The sequence below is a fragment of the Abramis brama genome (assembly GCF_963993115.1).
Source record: "Abramis brama genome assembly, chromosome: 21".
NCBI lineage: Eukaryota > Metazoa > Chordata > Actinopteri > Cypriniformes > Leuciscidae > Abramis > Abramis brama.
In genome coordinates, this window is record NC_139983.1 from 4269278 (window position 1) to 4285417 (window position 16140).

The 16140-nt window shown below is 38.4% G+C and overlaps 1 protein-coding gene across 1 annotated transcript in view; it reads left to right on the forward strand.

The window, feature by feature from the left end:
• The window catches only part of stxbp6 (syntaxin binding protein 6 (amisyn)), a 52845-nt gene extending 36911 nt beyond the window's left edge, over window positions 1–15934 (forward strand). The window contains exons 3-6 of the mRNA XM_084097577.1: window positions 4730–4860; window positions 4966–5131; window positions 13354–13511; window positions 14204–15934. Coding sequence (XP_083953703.1) covers window positions 4730–4860; window positions 4966–5131; window positions 13354–13511; window positions 14204–14227 — 479 coding nt within the window. The 3' untranslated portion in view covers window positions 14228–15934. The remainder of the gene's footprint in view (window positions 1–4729; window positions 4861–4965; window positions 5132–13353; window positions 13512–14203) is intronic.
• The last annotated feature ends 206 nt before the right edge of the window (window positions 15935–16140 follow it).

Consider the following 16140-nt stretch of genomic DNA (forward strand, 5'->3'; position numbering starts at 1 on the left):
GTCTGTGACACTACGGGAATGTATGAGAAGGAAATCGAGTCAGCCGACCTGCTGTATGTAGCTGATTCTGAATGAACTAATGTTTTCTAACGCATTTTTAGTCAATAAAATGTTAACACAATAGTACATATTTGACCATTAATTTTTTTGACATTATAGGGGAAGCCGAGCTTCCCTTGCAGTCTTAAAGAAATCCCCACTGGTTGCAAGGTATAGAGTTTGTGTAGATTTACTCAGAAAATAAATTAAGTTGATGATGTGCATGGCTCTTTTGAAATGTTAGGTTACTAAACATTATTGCACAATAGATTTGTCAAGATATTGAGTGTTGAGATGGCTGAGGAATATTCCTACAGACTAGAGATGCGCGGATGGGCTATTATTTCATCCGCAGCCGCATCACAAAACTCATCATCCGTCCGCCATCCATCCGCACCAACGTTTTTGACCAGTTTTCAAAACCGCACCCGCCTGCCATCCGCTGATTGCTGTTTACATAATATTTTTCATTTGATTGGTTCAACCGCCCGCCACCCGCCCGAATTGAATTAAAATATTATTTTTCGTCACGTCATCCGCCCGATCCGCGGTTTATCCGCGGAGTCCGCGGCTGTAACCGCCAACCGCGCATCTCTACTACAGACACACACCGCTGAGCTACTGTGCAGTGTTCAGTTTCATGAAGAAGAGTCTGGAGTCTCCTAGGACTGCACAAACGTTGGAGTTGATAGCTGGGCCGATGGATCAGAGATGACCCTCACATGAGTAGCCTTGCACAGATGGAGGGAATGAGAGGGAGGAAAAGGGAGTGTTGGACACAGAGGCCTGAACAAACAGTTGAGGATCAGAAATTCCTCAAACAGTACGCCTCGGGCCGGATGTTCTCGCTCCAGCAGAACCGGGTGTGGTGGGATCTGTAAACACTGCTCTTTGATATGGAAAAGAGCGCTAGAGAGCCAGCTAATTTTCCACAAATTGTGTTTCTCTGTATTATATGTAATTCAGATCTCTTAGTATTGTTTGTTTCTCTATTATGTCGAAAAATCTGAATGTACTGTGTGTATGCTTCCGATTAAAAGTTTGGGTTGGCAAGATTTTGGTTTTGGTTTTTGAAAGTCTCTTCTGCTTGTGTGATCAAAGCTGAATGTTCAGCATCATTACTCCAGTCTTCAGTGTCATATGATCCTTCATGATTATTCTATTATGCTCATTTGCTGCTCATTTATTATTAATTAAGTGTGCTTGCTGAAAGCAGTTCCAACTTTAAAACGTACGGTCAGTACCGGTGTAAGTTGCTCGCGAAGATGACATCACGAGTCCATGTCGTTCATCCGCCATAGTGGATTGAACAGAAAGCGAAACTAAACTTTCACAGGTCACAAATTTGGTCCGAACTTCACGAAACTGGACGTACATGATCCTTGGACCAAGCCTCACAAAAGTTACTAGAAGGATTTTTGATTTTCGGAAGCGTTTGCCCGTCACAGCCAAACGAAATCAGCGGCGTAGTCGCCAAGACAGGAAGTAGTTCATATTTCAGGAACGCTGTCACGTATCGAAACCAAACTTTGTACATTAACTCGGGACTCCAATGTGAGGATGCACAAGATCTGAACTTTTTTTTATTTTTTTTATTTCAGGCTAATTGACAAACCCATTTACCTATGTCTATGCAAAAGTTTCACCTCACACTTTTAATGTTAATGCATTTAGACAGTAGGTGGCACTGTTGTATTACATTTCACAGAGCTGCCAAGTCAGTGTATAGACTACATTCGTTTTTACTAGGTTTGTCTTAAATGCAGGGCCTGAATTTCGCTTTTTTGCATCGGTCTAATTTAATCATCTTCATTTATTAATATATACAGATTTGTATGAATGAATTGTGCATTTCCAGTTCTCAAAACAGTTAATAAAAATAAAAAAAAACTTTATACAAAATACATCATGCTCTTCTTCGCTAACCGAACAAACAATTCATGGTCTGTGGCTGTGTTTGTGCGCACGGGAAATATGCTGCGCATAACAATAGAAAACAAGGAGAAATGTGCAGTCACATGCTCAAACAATCAACAACGTCGCTCTAGAGGTGCGTTGTGGACTGCGAAGTGGACTTCACAGGGTTTTCCGCCATCTTAAGTGAGATTCCAATCCGAAGGGAGCGAACATGTTCAGTTCGAAGGGCACTGCGCACGGCATAGGGAATAAGGGAACATCGATACATCACTTCACAGGAAGTGGAGAGCGATGATCACCCAACTGTCATTTCGCGCACCACGTCACCACCAGTCAGAACGGTCATAACTAACGATGGAGGAGTTTACGTATGTGTGCAAGTATTCATACATTTCGCCATTGTTATACAAATGACAGTTTTTTAACGGTTATTGTTGTGAATATTACATATACTACTTTTGATGATTATAATTTACCTCAGTGAATGCAGCCAGCTTAGCTAGTTTGTGAAGTAAAGTGATTTTATTTTAGGTAGTTGTAAAATAGTGCAATATAATTGTAAATATATAATATAATAATAAAAATTAAAATATGAATGTAGTCCTATATATATTTATGTTATATCATAATCTGCGCGACCCCGTCGTTGACTTTCTTTGATGACATTTGCAGGGCGTTTCAAATGAGCGGTTATTGTCAGTGAAGTCCACTTCAACTGATATACCGTGCTCAGGGAGTAGGGGAGCAGTGAACACTGCGTATGGACCCTGTCGAATGGAACGCACCTTAGATGTGTAAAAACAAGTGGAAAGCGCGAGCGCGCCGCTGTCTCCTTTCCACAAGCGCTTGCTCTCCCGTGGCGTCTGTCGTTGCTATGCAACCATGAACTGCGCTCTCCATGATGACAAGGAAGTATCAGCAAAAGATTAATAGATTTCTAGCCCTTGCATTAGCTTTACTACTAGATATATTTATGGAGATGAAAAATAATAAGGCGCCCTGTACAGCTATGGTCAGCTGTTCGGCCGAGCATTCAATGTTGTTTACGCTGCAAGCTGATGGTTCGTTGCTGCCGCGCTCTATCACTCGCACACCATAAAGAGCAAATTGTTTTTTAATGTTTCAATTTAGTGATTAAAATGACATCATTTGGAAGCGGATAATTTCTTCACAAACAGCTCATTATGACTCAATGTTAGAATGCTGCACCTACACTCGATAGTGTGAATAAGATCAACGCAACGCAGACCACTGCATTGACAGCGTGAAACATGATCTGTCTACGGCCAGGGCTCAGCGGAAGACAGAAAATGCCGGTCCAGCGCTGATTGAGGAATTAAATTAGAAAATAAAAGACAGTTTGACATATTTTGTCTCGCATCTGTGAATTTATTTTTTAATCATTTGCTCTGAGATGAAGCGAATATATTTGTGCGGGAATTTCTCGCACTATAAAAGCTAACCTTGCGGGAATGGTTTAAATTATGCGCAATCCCCACATTCCCGCACCAAAATTCAAGCCCTGAAATGGCAGCGGGATGTGTAACTCTAGCATATGGCACATATGTCATATAAAGTTAGGCAAGGCCAAACAGCGTTATCCATGTTGTTGCGATTGCATCGCTAGAATAAGCTAATAGTGAAACTGATAGCGTTTTTCATTTAATTACAATATGAGGACTGACGGTAGGCTATAAAAATCAGCGTTTCTGTGTAGGTGATGACAACCATCTTGACAGCAGCAATCAAAGCATCGCTAATTACGGTAGACCTTAATTTGAGATAGTAAATTTGTTCTTAATCAAAGGGAACACTCAACCACAGAACAGCTGGGTGAGTTTTGTATTGGCTTATTGGATACAGTAAATTAAGACTGTCAACTTCTTTTCAATACTATTTCATCACCCAAAACACTCCCACTCTCTGCTGTATATTCATAGCCAATTATTTCAAAACCAACAACCAAGCCACATAAACAATGGCATTGGCACTAGTCTACATTGCAGACATGTCTCTTAATGCACATGAATTTTCACCTTTTTGCACGATCTTGAAAAAAGTACTATTGTTGAAATTCTCACATCAAGCAAACTTCAACGCACCCTTATCCACTACCTGCTAACGTTAGTGAACCGCACCCGAGCAAGCACACTTTGCAGTTCCCCCGGAAATGTATTTTTCTAGTTATTATTGGTGCTCAATTTTTGATAATGGTTCTTATTATCAGTGTTTATTTTTCTGCATAATATTTTCTGCGCTACATATTTTCAGGATACTTTAATGAATAGAAATTTCAAAAGAACAGCAATTATTTGACATAGAAATCTTTTGTAATATAAATATATTTACTGTCACTTTCCATTAATTTAATGCATCCTTTCTGAATTACAGTATTTATTATTATTATTATTATCTACCACCATTCAAAACTTTGGGGTATCACTGGTTTTCAACATTGATAATAATCATAAATGTTTCTTGAGCATCAAATCATCATATTAGAGTGATTTCTGAAGGATCATGTGACACTGAAGACTGCAGTAATGATGCTGAAAATTCAGATTTTAATCACAGGAATAAATTACATTTTATATTTACATTACACACAATACATTTTAAATATTCAAATAATAATACAGTTTTTACTCTATTCTTGATCAAATAAATATTGCTTTGGTGAGCTGAAGAGACTTCTATTTTATAAACATTAAATATAATGTTCTATTAAATATTCCAAACTATTGACCAGTAGTGTTTGTTCATTTTGTTTCAGTTACCAATAAGAAACCAGTACAAGTTTTCCTCACAAAAGTGAAGCAGTTTGAGGGCTCATCATCTTTTGTTAGGAGAACACAGTGGACCATCAGTCAGCTGCGGCAGGTGAACGGCATCGACCCCATGCGAGTGAGTAGTTTGGCCTCTTTCTCCGTTTCCATCTTTCTGAGATGGCTGTTGGGTGTTTTGATGGTATTGATCTTTGACTGCTTCTCTTCATCCAAAAATGTTTAGGATTGCGCTGAGTTTGACCTGATTTTTGAGAATGGATCTGACCAGTGGATAGCAGGTTCAGCTGGAGAGAAGAGCATGTTTGTCCAGATCCTCCATCACACATGTCAGCGGTTCAACCCCGAAAGAAAACCTGATTTTATCAACTGCCACTCCAAACTGGTGGGAGGTGAGACGCCCCATTCAAACATACTGTACACTCTCTCCTTCAGCTGTGTTTGTGTGTTTTTTGCTTTGTCTTCTGCTACTGTAGTCCATCTTCTTCCCATTTCAACAGTTTGTGCATTCAGAGATGCTCTTCTGCAGACCTCGGTTGTAACAATTTGAGTTACTGTTGCCTTTCTATCAGCTGGAACAATTCTTCTCTGACCTCTGGCATCAACAAGGCATTTTTGCCCACAGAACTGCCACTTACTGGATATTTCTCTTTTTCGGGCCATTCTCTGTAAACCCTAGAGATAGTTGTGTGTGAAAATCCCAGTAGATCAGCAGTTTCTGAAATACTCACATCAGCTCAACAACCATGCCACGTTCAAAGTCACATAAATCACGTTTCTTCTTCATTCTGATGCTCAGATTGAACTTCAGCAGATCATCTTGACCATGTCTACATTAGTGTTGTTAAAAGTACTGACTTCTGTACTGAAGTCGGTACTGAAATAAAAAAAAATGTGACTATACCAGCATTTCCCTGGTATAGCATTTTGAGCGCTGTTGAACGGATTCTTAAACACCTCTGGTTGTCCATTGTGTTCATGGCCATATATGTTGAGTGCGTGAACACAATGGCCAATCACAGACATATATGTTGAGCGCGTGAACACAATGGCCAATCACAGACATATATGTTGAGCGTGTGAACACAATGGCCAATCACAGACATATATGTTGAGTGCGTGAACACAATGGCCAATCACAGACATATATTTTGAGTGCGTGAACACAACGGCCAATCACAGACATATATGTTGAGTGTGTGAACACAATGGCCAATCACAGACATATATGTTGAGTGCGTGAACACAATGGCCAATCACAGACATATATGTTGAGCGTGTGAACACAATGGCCAATCACAGACATATATGTTGAGTGCGTGAACACAATGGCCAATCACAGACATATATGTTGAGCGTGTGAACACAATGGCCAATCACAGACATATATGTTGAGTGCGTGAACACAATGGCCAATCACAGACATATATGTTGAGCGCATGAACACAATGGCCAATCAGAGACATATATGTTGAGTGCGTGAACACAATGGCCAGAGACATATATGTTGAGTGCGTGAACAGAATGGCCAATCAGAGACATGTATGTTGAGCGCATGAACACAATGGCCAATCAGAGACATGTATGTTGAGCGCATGAACACAATGGCCAATATATATCTATATCTATATCAATATCAATATAAATAAATATAAATATCAGAGACATATATGCAGAGGCATACATATATATATATATATATATATATATATATATATATATATATATATATATATATATATATATATATATATATATATATATATATATATAAAAAATTACTTTTATCAATTAAATATATATAAATTAAATTACTAATAATAATAATTATTGCCAAAATAATACAAATATAGTCTTTATTGTTTTAAATACCTAATAAAGTATAGTGTATATTAACAGAGGGTAATAAAAAAAGTTTATCAAGATTAAGCATTAACTTGAGGTCAGTGTTATTTACGCAAGTCAAGACCGGCTGCCAAGCAATATGAAATTCACAGCATGAAATAAAACGAAGATGTAAAAGTAGGAATATATCTATACAGTTGTTTTTCTTTTTAATTTTACTCTCTGCATCTTGTTCTGCTGTTTGATTATTGCTAGTATATCATATTATCACATAAATCAGGTTTTCAAACTATATTTATAAGGGTCCAAAATTTTGGTAACATTTCAAAATAAATTTGCTCATATAATATTCTTTCTGAGATGTTCTGTCACTGACCTTGTGTTGAGAAATAGTTTCATGGCAGATTTATGTGTTAAGTACTTTATTGCATTGTGTTTTATTTTCTGTAGTACAGCGAATCTGTTTTGTTCTGCTAATCAGGAGAAGTTTATTGTTTTGCAAACTTTGATGTTTATAGCCAATAACTTAAGGTCATGATTAATGGTGGGTTTTCTTTTGCTATAAAAATCCTGACACTCACTTTATTTCAGATTGTTTCCTGCTTGTTGGCATATTACTGGATGTATAATCAGAGGTGTAACAATTCATTAACTTTCACATTGCATCCTGCTTATGCAACTGCATTGGACTTGAAATAAGACTTTTAAATGATCAATGATGTTGGTCCGTAATCAATTCAAAATACCTAAAGGATTCTTTGAGTATACAAAATTTAACAAATACAATTTTTAAATAAATTAGGTTACATGTGCAAAATACTGGATGCTGATTCTCACTTTATCACAATCCTTCATGGGATTGCATCTGCTCTCCATTCTTTCTGTCGCTCTCATTGTAACCTTGTTTATTACTTTATGCCCCTATAATGCTATTTTAAAGATTCTCAGTTTGTTTTGGATTCTCCTACAAAAGGTTTTCATGCATCCAAGGTCAAAAAACACTTTAGTTTTCTCATAATATGCATTGCAGGATCAGCTATTTCCTCAGTGTCTGCTCTGCTCTGATTGGTCAGATGGCCCAGTCTGTTGTGATTGGTCGACTGCTTACAGCGTGTGTCAGAATAGTAACACCCATTAACACATCTGAATTTCAGCTCTTCCTCAGCACTTGATACACAGTGATACGAAGGGTAACGATGGTGTTGGTTTTACCGTATCAATCTCATCCTCTTGAAGTGCATGTAAAGTGGATTTGTATTTGCAGAAAACAGCGTCTTCTCGACATGGACAATATGAACCAAACTCTTCCAATCTCAGCTACAACTGCAGTGTTTGAGGGCGGGGCAAAATAAATATTGTTTGCAGACAGCCAATGAAAACCATAGCCTGGCATTATGCAAATTAGTTACAAACCTACGCAAGTTCGAGCAGAAAGTAAGATTGGAATTACTGACGACTCGTTTCAAGAAGTTCAGAATCGATTCTTTCATTTGGGAGACAATAATGCCATTCATCTACACTTTGATGTTTGAAACTTTGCAGACCTTTAACTTTCACAAACAGTTATATCACACAGTACCAAAACTAAAGCTCAGACAGTTTACATTTGTATGCTACAATTAAAGTGTTCTTCTGTCGAGGACGGTGCTGATGCTATTTTAACTGTGTCTCGGGGAAGCACTCTTCCTTCTCTTCCCTGCCAGTTATTCCTCCCACTTAATAAATAACAGCTTTTAGTGTCGCTTCTTGTCTTTATTCCTTTAGTCGCGGTCTGACTCACGGAGAGGATGGACTGTGTTATTGTGGGAAAGAGTCGCAGTGGCTGTGGGTTCAGAGGCCTGTATTCTGTTGCCTGGCAGTTCACTGATCCATTTAAAGCTGAGCAAACATCAACACACCTGATTGTGAGCTGAAAGTCACATTTATAATTCCTGTTAATGTTTATTTATGATAACTCTAGCTGAAATGTCATTTTAAAGTTCAAGTTATTTGTCACATGGTACTACAACCTAGTTGTAGTTGTTTATCCTGGTTAAATAAAGGTTTGAACAACACATTATATGGAAGCTTGTTTCCGCCACAGAATAAAGAATAAAAAAGGTAATTGCGACTTTTTATCTCACAATTCTGACTTTTTATTTCAGAATTGCGTGATATAAAGTCGCAATTGTGTGTTATAGTCAGAATTGAGTGAGATAAACTCACAATTGCATGTTTTTAAGTCAGAATTGCCAGAATTGCGTATAGTCGCAATTCTGACTATAACTTTGATATAAAGTCGCAATTGCGTGTTATAGTCAGAATTGCGAGAAATAAACTCGCAATTCTGACTTAAAAACACGCAATTGCGACTTTTTATCACGCAATTCTGACTTTATATCTATGTTAACCGTTTTATTCTGTGGTGGAAACAAGCTACCATACATTAATACATGGCATATAGCAGCAGTTTACATATAGTGTTGAAAGCAACATTTGTCAGTCTGTACTGGTTAATGATACGATCATGCAAGCTGAGAGATCAGTCATGCGAGCTGAAGAAGACCGAGTCCTCCTGGCCCTCCGGTCTAAGTCTCACACCAGTGCAAAACGAATACGGTGAAGCTGCTCAGGTGTGGGACGAAAACCGTGGGTCAGATGCCACTACAGGACCAGTTTCATCCTCAACTCAATGGATAGATACTGGAATAAATGACATGTTGTGGTCAAACAGGCTTTTATAATGCTGGAAACATTTCATGAACATCCTATTTTGGAGACTTACTTTTTTAAAAGTGCACTTTGTAATAATGTCAAATTAAACGTTTTATTTCAAAGTATGTTTAAATCATTATGTTTTAATAATATTTTGTCATGCCTATAAGTACACTTATCTTGATGTGTTAACATGCTCAAGCAAATGTAAAGTACTTGATTATAATTTGAACTGTAGTGTTATAAGTATTTTAAAGTTTAACTTCACTGATTTTCAACCCACTTTGTATTCTTACAGAGTTGGTAGGACATGTAAATGAACAATGTTTACTCGTTCTCCGTGTTACCTGGAATTATCCTGATTTGCACAGGCAGTCGGATTGACAGAGGGTTATTAACAGAACAGCTGTTGTAAGAGTAGGTTTATCTCTGGAAATTGTATCACACTTTGTCTACTCTTTAAACAGCTTTATGATGATAAATACTATGACAACAGCTTTCTCTCCTGTATGCGATAGGCTTTTGCTTTGGGCAGAACTGATGGGAATGGCAGTTTCTTTCAGGTTTTCCCTCTATTTGCCCTGAAACACTGTGTTCATTGTCATCCACTTTGAAATGTTGACCACAGTCACTGAGGGTTTTCAGATTTTCCGTTGCGGCGTTCATCTCTTGGATCCTTCACTGGAAGACCAAAGTAACTCACTCCCGCCAAACGTTTACTCGATAAATTCTTGCACCTGGGAACAATACAAGTCAACACCATTATGACTAAAAGTTTGCTAAGACGTAAGCAAGGTAACATTTGACTCTGGCAGTGTTGCCAGATTGGGTCGACAATTTCCAACCATAATGATGACAAAATAAAATTATAAAATTAATCTGCCAGGAGAACAATACATCAGGAAAACGGACCAAACAAGCAAACAGTAAAAGAAAATTAGCAAATATGACAAAAATGTTTCTACCCAAACAGGTATAAACTATTAAAGTATATCAAATATTTGTAAATTACAGTAAAAAAAAATTAACAGACTTTAACCCACCATAAAAGCGAAAATGTGTCATTCGTGTTTAAAAAATGAACGACAATAATAATGCGCTTAATTTTGTGATTAAACTTCAAACAGAACTACAGTACGTCTTTCCTGAAGTACACATTGTAGAACATAACGCAGAGCTTAGCACAGTCAAAACTGATTCATTTTCAGATTCAGACCTCTTTCGGCAGCTGTCGGGGACGAGTAGAGTGCAGATCCAGATCCAGATTTAAAACTTGAATATACAGCTACAATTTCTAAATCTTATCGTGCTAAAAACCCATCACTCATGAATCATCATGTCTGCCTGATATCACTCTTGATTGGCTAAAAGTGCTGCTCGTCGTCGACACCAGCTCCAGCCGACTCTGCACTGGGTGTGTGTTTTGTAAAATTCTAAACCACACAGTCCACCTCCTGGAAATTAACCCAAACTCCATCAGGTGACAGAGTGGAGAAAAAACAACGTCATTATGATGTACCACACCGGTATGGAGCCGAAGCTGGTCATAGGGTCTGTGTGGAGGACCCGTCTGGTTCTTTTGGTCTATGTTGAGGATCAGTGCCGATGGCTGTCATGTCGACGAGGTACGAGGTCTTCACAGGGAGAGTCTAGTTGAGGGTCTGTTGGCACTGCGTTGTGGTCATGTCTAGGCGCAGGTCCTCCATCTGATCTGAATCCAGCTGACTACATCATGCGTTGTGGTCGTGTCTAGGCGCAGGTCCTCCATCTGATCTGAATCCAGCTGACTACATCATGCGTTGTGGTCATGTCGAGGCGCAGGTCTTTCATCTGATCTGGATACGGCCCGGATCCGGCTGACTACATCATGCGTTGTGGTTGTGTCTAGGCACAGGTCCTCCATCTGATCTGGATCCGGCTGACTACATCATGCGTTGTGGTCGTGTCTAGGCACAGGTCCTCCATCTGATCTGGATCCGGCTGACTACATCATGCGTTGTGGTCGTGTCTAGGCGCAGGTCCTCCATCTGATCTGAATCCAGCTGACTACATCATGCGTTGTGGTCATGTCGAGGCGCAGGTCTTTCATCTGATCTGGATACGGCCCGGATCCGGCTGACTACATCATGCGTTGTGGTCGTGTCTAGGTACAAGTCCACATCTGATCTGGATACGGCTGACTACATCATGTGTTGTGGTCGTGTCTAGGCACAGGTCCACATCTGATCTCGATACGGCCCAGATCCGGCTGACTACATCATGTGTTGTGGTCATGTCTAGGCACAAGTCCACATCTGATCTCGATACGGCCCAGATCCGGCTGACTACATCATGCGTTGTGGTCATGTCTAGGCACAGGTCCACATCTGATCTGGATACGGCCCAGATCCGGCTGACTACATCATGTGTTGTGGTCGTGTCTAGGCACAAGTCCACATCTGATCTCGATACGGCCCAGATCCAGCTGACTACATCATGCGTTGTGGTCGTGTCTAGGCACAGGTCCACATCTGATCTCGATACGGCCCAGATCCAGCTGACTACATCATGCGTTGTGGTCGTGTCTAGGCACAGGTCCACATCTGATCTGGATACGGCCAGATCTGGATACAGAAATGTGATAATGTGTTGTGTATGCCAGGTTAAAGAGATGTGTTTTTAGTCTAGATTTAAACTGACAGTGTGTGTCTGCTTTCCAAACAAGGTTAGGAAGACTATTCCAAAGTTTATGTGCTAAATAGGAAAACGATATACTGCCTGCAATTGCAAAATAACGCAAATAAATTAATAATACACGCAAAATTACGTCATTAACGTAGTTTACGTCACGCGGTTAGATTATCTGTTGATGGTCGTGAGTTTATCATTGAGCATCTACAATGGTGCAAACGCCTGTAACCCTGGTAGGTGGAGATTTCTATTCTAACCCTTTAACCATTTTTCATCTAACCCTTTTTCATTCCAGTGTGTGTTTAGCTTTAAAACACGAGCTCTGTCATATTCTGTGATTGTTTCTGAAGAGCGTGAGCCCTCATGCATCACACGGCGTGAAATACAGACTGAACAGAACATCAAAACATCCAACCGCTGTATAGCCAGATGATAAACGAACTACAGTAATCGGCTGGATAAAGCAAACCAGCGTCTCGCTAGTAAAGTTTTGATGGATGCGAATTGTAAAGACGATTGCAGTGACGTACAGGAGTCCTACAGTTCTTATAATTGATGCGCAAAAAAACGGTGTATGTGCACGGATCCATTTCAGTAAATTCATGTTGTTTCCACTCACATTCAGAATAATGTTTTTATCTGTCATGTGTTTAGTAATTCCGAATGTATCCGTGTACTGTAGGCATATAATGCAGTCAGGTCAAGGCGGTTGGTTTATTATTATTTTTTTGCATCTTAATGTGGTAAAGATGATTGCTGTGACGTACAAGAGTCGTACAGTTCACAAAAGGGTGTGATTTAATTGTGAACAAAGTTTATCTATTGACTGCCCTAAATTAAATATATGACATTTGCATAAATGTATTCGGCAGAACATTTTAAGCTGAATGTACAGTACTTCAAATTTCAAAGAAAATAGAAGTAATTATTAAATTGCATATAAATATGCACTTAAGTCCTACTTTCATTTAATTTTATGTAACATGCAATTAAATGTCTGAAAATATTACATTTAATCATCGCACTTAAGTTCAATTCACATTTATTTGTATAGCGCTTTTCACAATATACATAGTTTCAAAGCAGCTTTACAGAAAATGTCCACATTACAATGCTATCAGAGCTGACTGTCTAAATTATGCATTTCAGAAATGTACATATACAAATCACAGTTAGCTAAAAAAAAATGTAATGTAATAAGGCAGAAACAATGAGCTCATTGAAGTAATGAATGCATGTTTGTTAACAAGTAAGTATATTCTTTTAAAGTAAATTATTATTTTAGAGTGATTTATTTTTTATAAGTGTGCTGAAGTGTACTTCTTTTTCTCAAGGATTATGGTGTCACTACGACCGTAAGTTGTCACTGTATTTTCTCTCAGCTGGTTTCTCTTGATCTGTGCAGGGACCAGCATCCTCCACGAGGCAGCAGACAGTGTCACCAGTGCAGTGCAGAAGGCCAGTCAGGCTCTGAACGAGCGCGGCGAGAGACTGGGACGCGTGGAGGAGAAGACCAGCGACATGAAGAACAGCGCACAGCATTTCGCTGACACTGCACACAAGGTAATGCGCCACGTGTTTGTTTACTCGTAGACATTTTGCCCAGTTCAAGTAGGTTTTCCAAAACTTAATCAAGTGAAAAACTGTGTGTGTTGCTTTGCTGCCTTCATGTGGCGACTGCTGTCATACACACACATACACACTTTTGCTACTGTTCAAAAGTTTGGGGTCGTGAAGATTTGTCAGAAATCATTCTAATATGATGATTTGATGCTCAAGAAACATTTATGATTATTAATGTTGAAAACAGATTTTCTGGATTCTTTGATGAATAGAAAATAACAGCATTTATTTGAAATCGCAACCTTTTGTAACATTATAAATGTCTTTACTGTCACTTTTTATCAATTTAATGCATATTTACTGTATCAAAATAATAATCCTTATTTAAAAAACAACAACTTTTGAACAGCAGTGTATGGAAATACATTTTACTTTAATCAAATTAACCAACATATTTATTAAAGCATGCAAGGGGCAGGAGATTTTGGACCATAATAAATGAGCTCACTGACATCATTAGACATTTTGTACTGTAATTCTACAGTAAATTTACTTTTTCTCTCTCTCTCTCTCTCTCTCTCTCTCTCTCTCTCTCTCTCTCTCTCTCTCTCTCTCTCTCTCTCTCTCTCTCTCTCTCTCTCTCTCTCTCTCTCTCTCTCTCTCTCTCTCTCTCTCTCTCTCTCTCTCTCTAGCTTGCCATGAAGCACAAGTGTTAAACCTTTTGCCGTATTTTTGGAGAATCTGGTACAAATTCCTCACCCCTGCGATCAGAGACTGTTGTGGGATGTGCATGAAGTATCATAAGAAGACATCAACATCATGGCTGTAGCCTTGAAAACATCGTGCATCCTCTAACCATAGATGGGATTTCCAGTCCTTGCAAGCTTAATCAAAGCCTTATTCCCGTGTTCCCGCTGAATGACAGATCCTTATTATCATTTTAAAAGATTCCCACAGAAAGGTTCAGATTCCTGCTGATATATGATATCCCTTTGATATTGTTTGATAAGTGGCATCATGAAAGAATTTTAGTGTATGAAAGTATTAGAAATATATATTTTTGTAAAAATCCTTTAAGGATTTTGTAAAAAAAAAAAAAAAAATCTAAATTTCATCATTTTGTTTCTTCAAATGTCACATGCCATAAAACATATTTTACTGATTTATTTTTATATTAAAATAAAGCTCTCAAAGACAAATTTTAATTGTGTAGTCAGCCCACATTTTAATAATGTAGTGCGTCTGAAGTGTTGAAATGTCTACAGAACAGCCCTGAGATGTGGATGTTAACTTCACACACACACTACGAGAGATGATGCAGATGATCAGTTCAGCAGTGCGCCAGTGAAAGATATGGTTATACTTTAGTTTAGTTTAGTTATAGTTTAATTTTATTCTATTCCACAAACGTCTGTGTAACTTCAATAGTTGGATAGACATGTGACTTCTGAGGTTCTTAACGCTTTTCAGTTTCCCCTCATAACTCACTATACAGATCTGGGATCAGCGAGAGCGACTACATAAACACATGCACTCAGGCTACAAATATGTATAACACAAACTCTCAGTGTTTAGTCTACTAGGGAATACTGAGCTCTCTCCGAGCATGGCTCTAACTTTTTACTTTCTGCCTTGAATTGTTTTGGATTTTGAGTTTCCTTTAGGCTTTTTATAAGAATATTTGGTGTAACATGAATAGTTTACACATAACTAACATAATGAAGTTTTGAAGTATTAGAATTTATCACAGCCTGAATTTCCTGCGTGAGGCATTTTAAACAGGTTTCCTCTTGAGGAACCTCTGACATAAAAGCATACGGCTTATACTTCTTTGTTGTACTTTACAATGTTATTTTCCCATTTGATTGTTTGCTAATGGATTACAAAAAGTGACCAAAGTCTGTAGTGCTCAGTTTTATGTGTTGCATTTAATGCAGTCGGTTGAAATAAAACAAAATAAAATGATAAATATACAATTATTTCTGTGCTACAAACCCTGCCTTAATATTGCATACAGCGTTCAGAACACTGTTTAACTTCTGTCATATGTAACGTAATGGTCATGTGGTTTGTTTTAAGGATGCTGAGAACATCTCTGATGTACTGATCTCTGTTTCTTGCTGTCTGCCTTCAAGGCCAGGAGACACTGCCAGACAATGTCATCATCGCTAGAGAAAAACATGAATTATGAAACTCTCATGTGCATTCCAGGCCTAAACGTTCTTGTTTTTAATGTCACATGCTTTCATGATGTTTGCCTTGATCTAACCACATTTTTGAGTGTGTAGAGTAGCGATATGCTTGTAAGTCAAAATCTTTTTTGTTTAAAGGGAACATTAAGATATTGTTGAACCTTTTTTAAATGTGCCTGTGCTACTGTGTGGTCAGTGGAATAATGACTGGTAATAAATGATGATGATACATCTCTTTGCTCTCATTTGAAACACTCGTCCTAGTGCAAGAATGCATATTCAGAATCATGTCAAAATCAGCTTTCAATGCTATAATATGCAGTCTTTTCCTCAGAAGCTCCTTTATTTCTTTCATTTTTATTTCTTTCATTTTATTTTATAATTATCCCTCAATGGATTGGGGATATGGGGGATGGGGATATGGGGGATGGGGATAT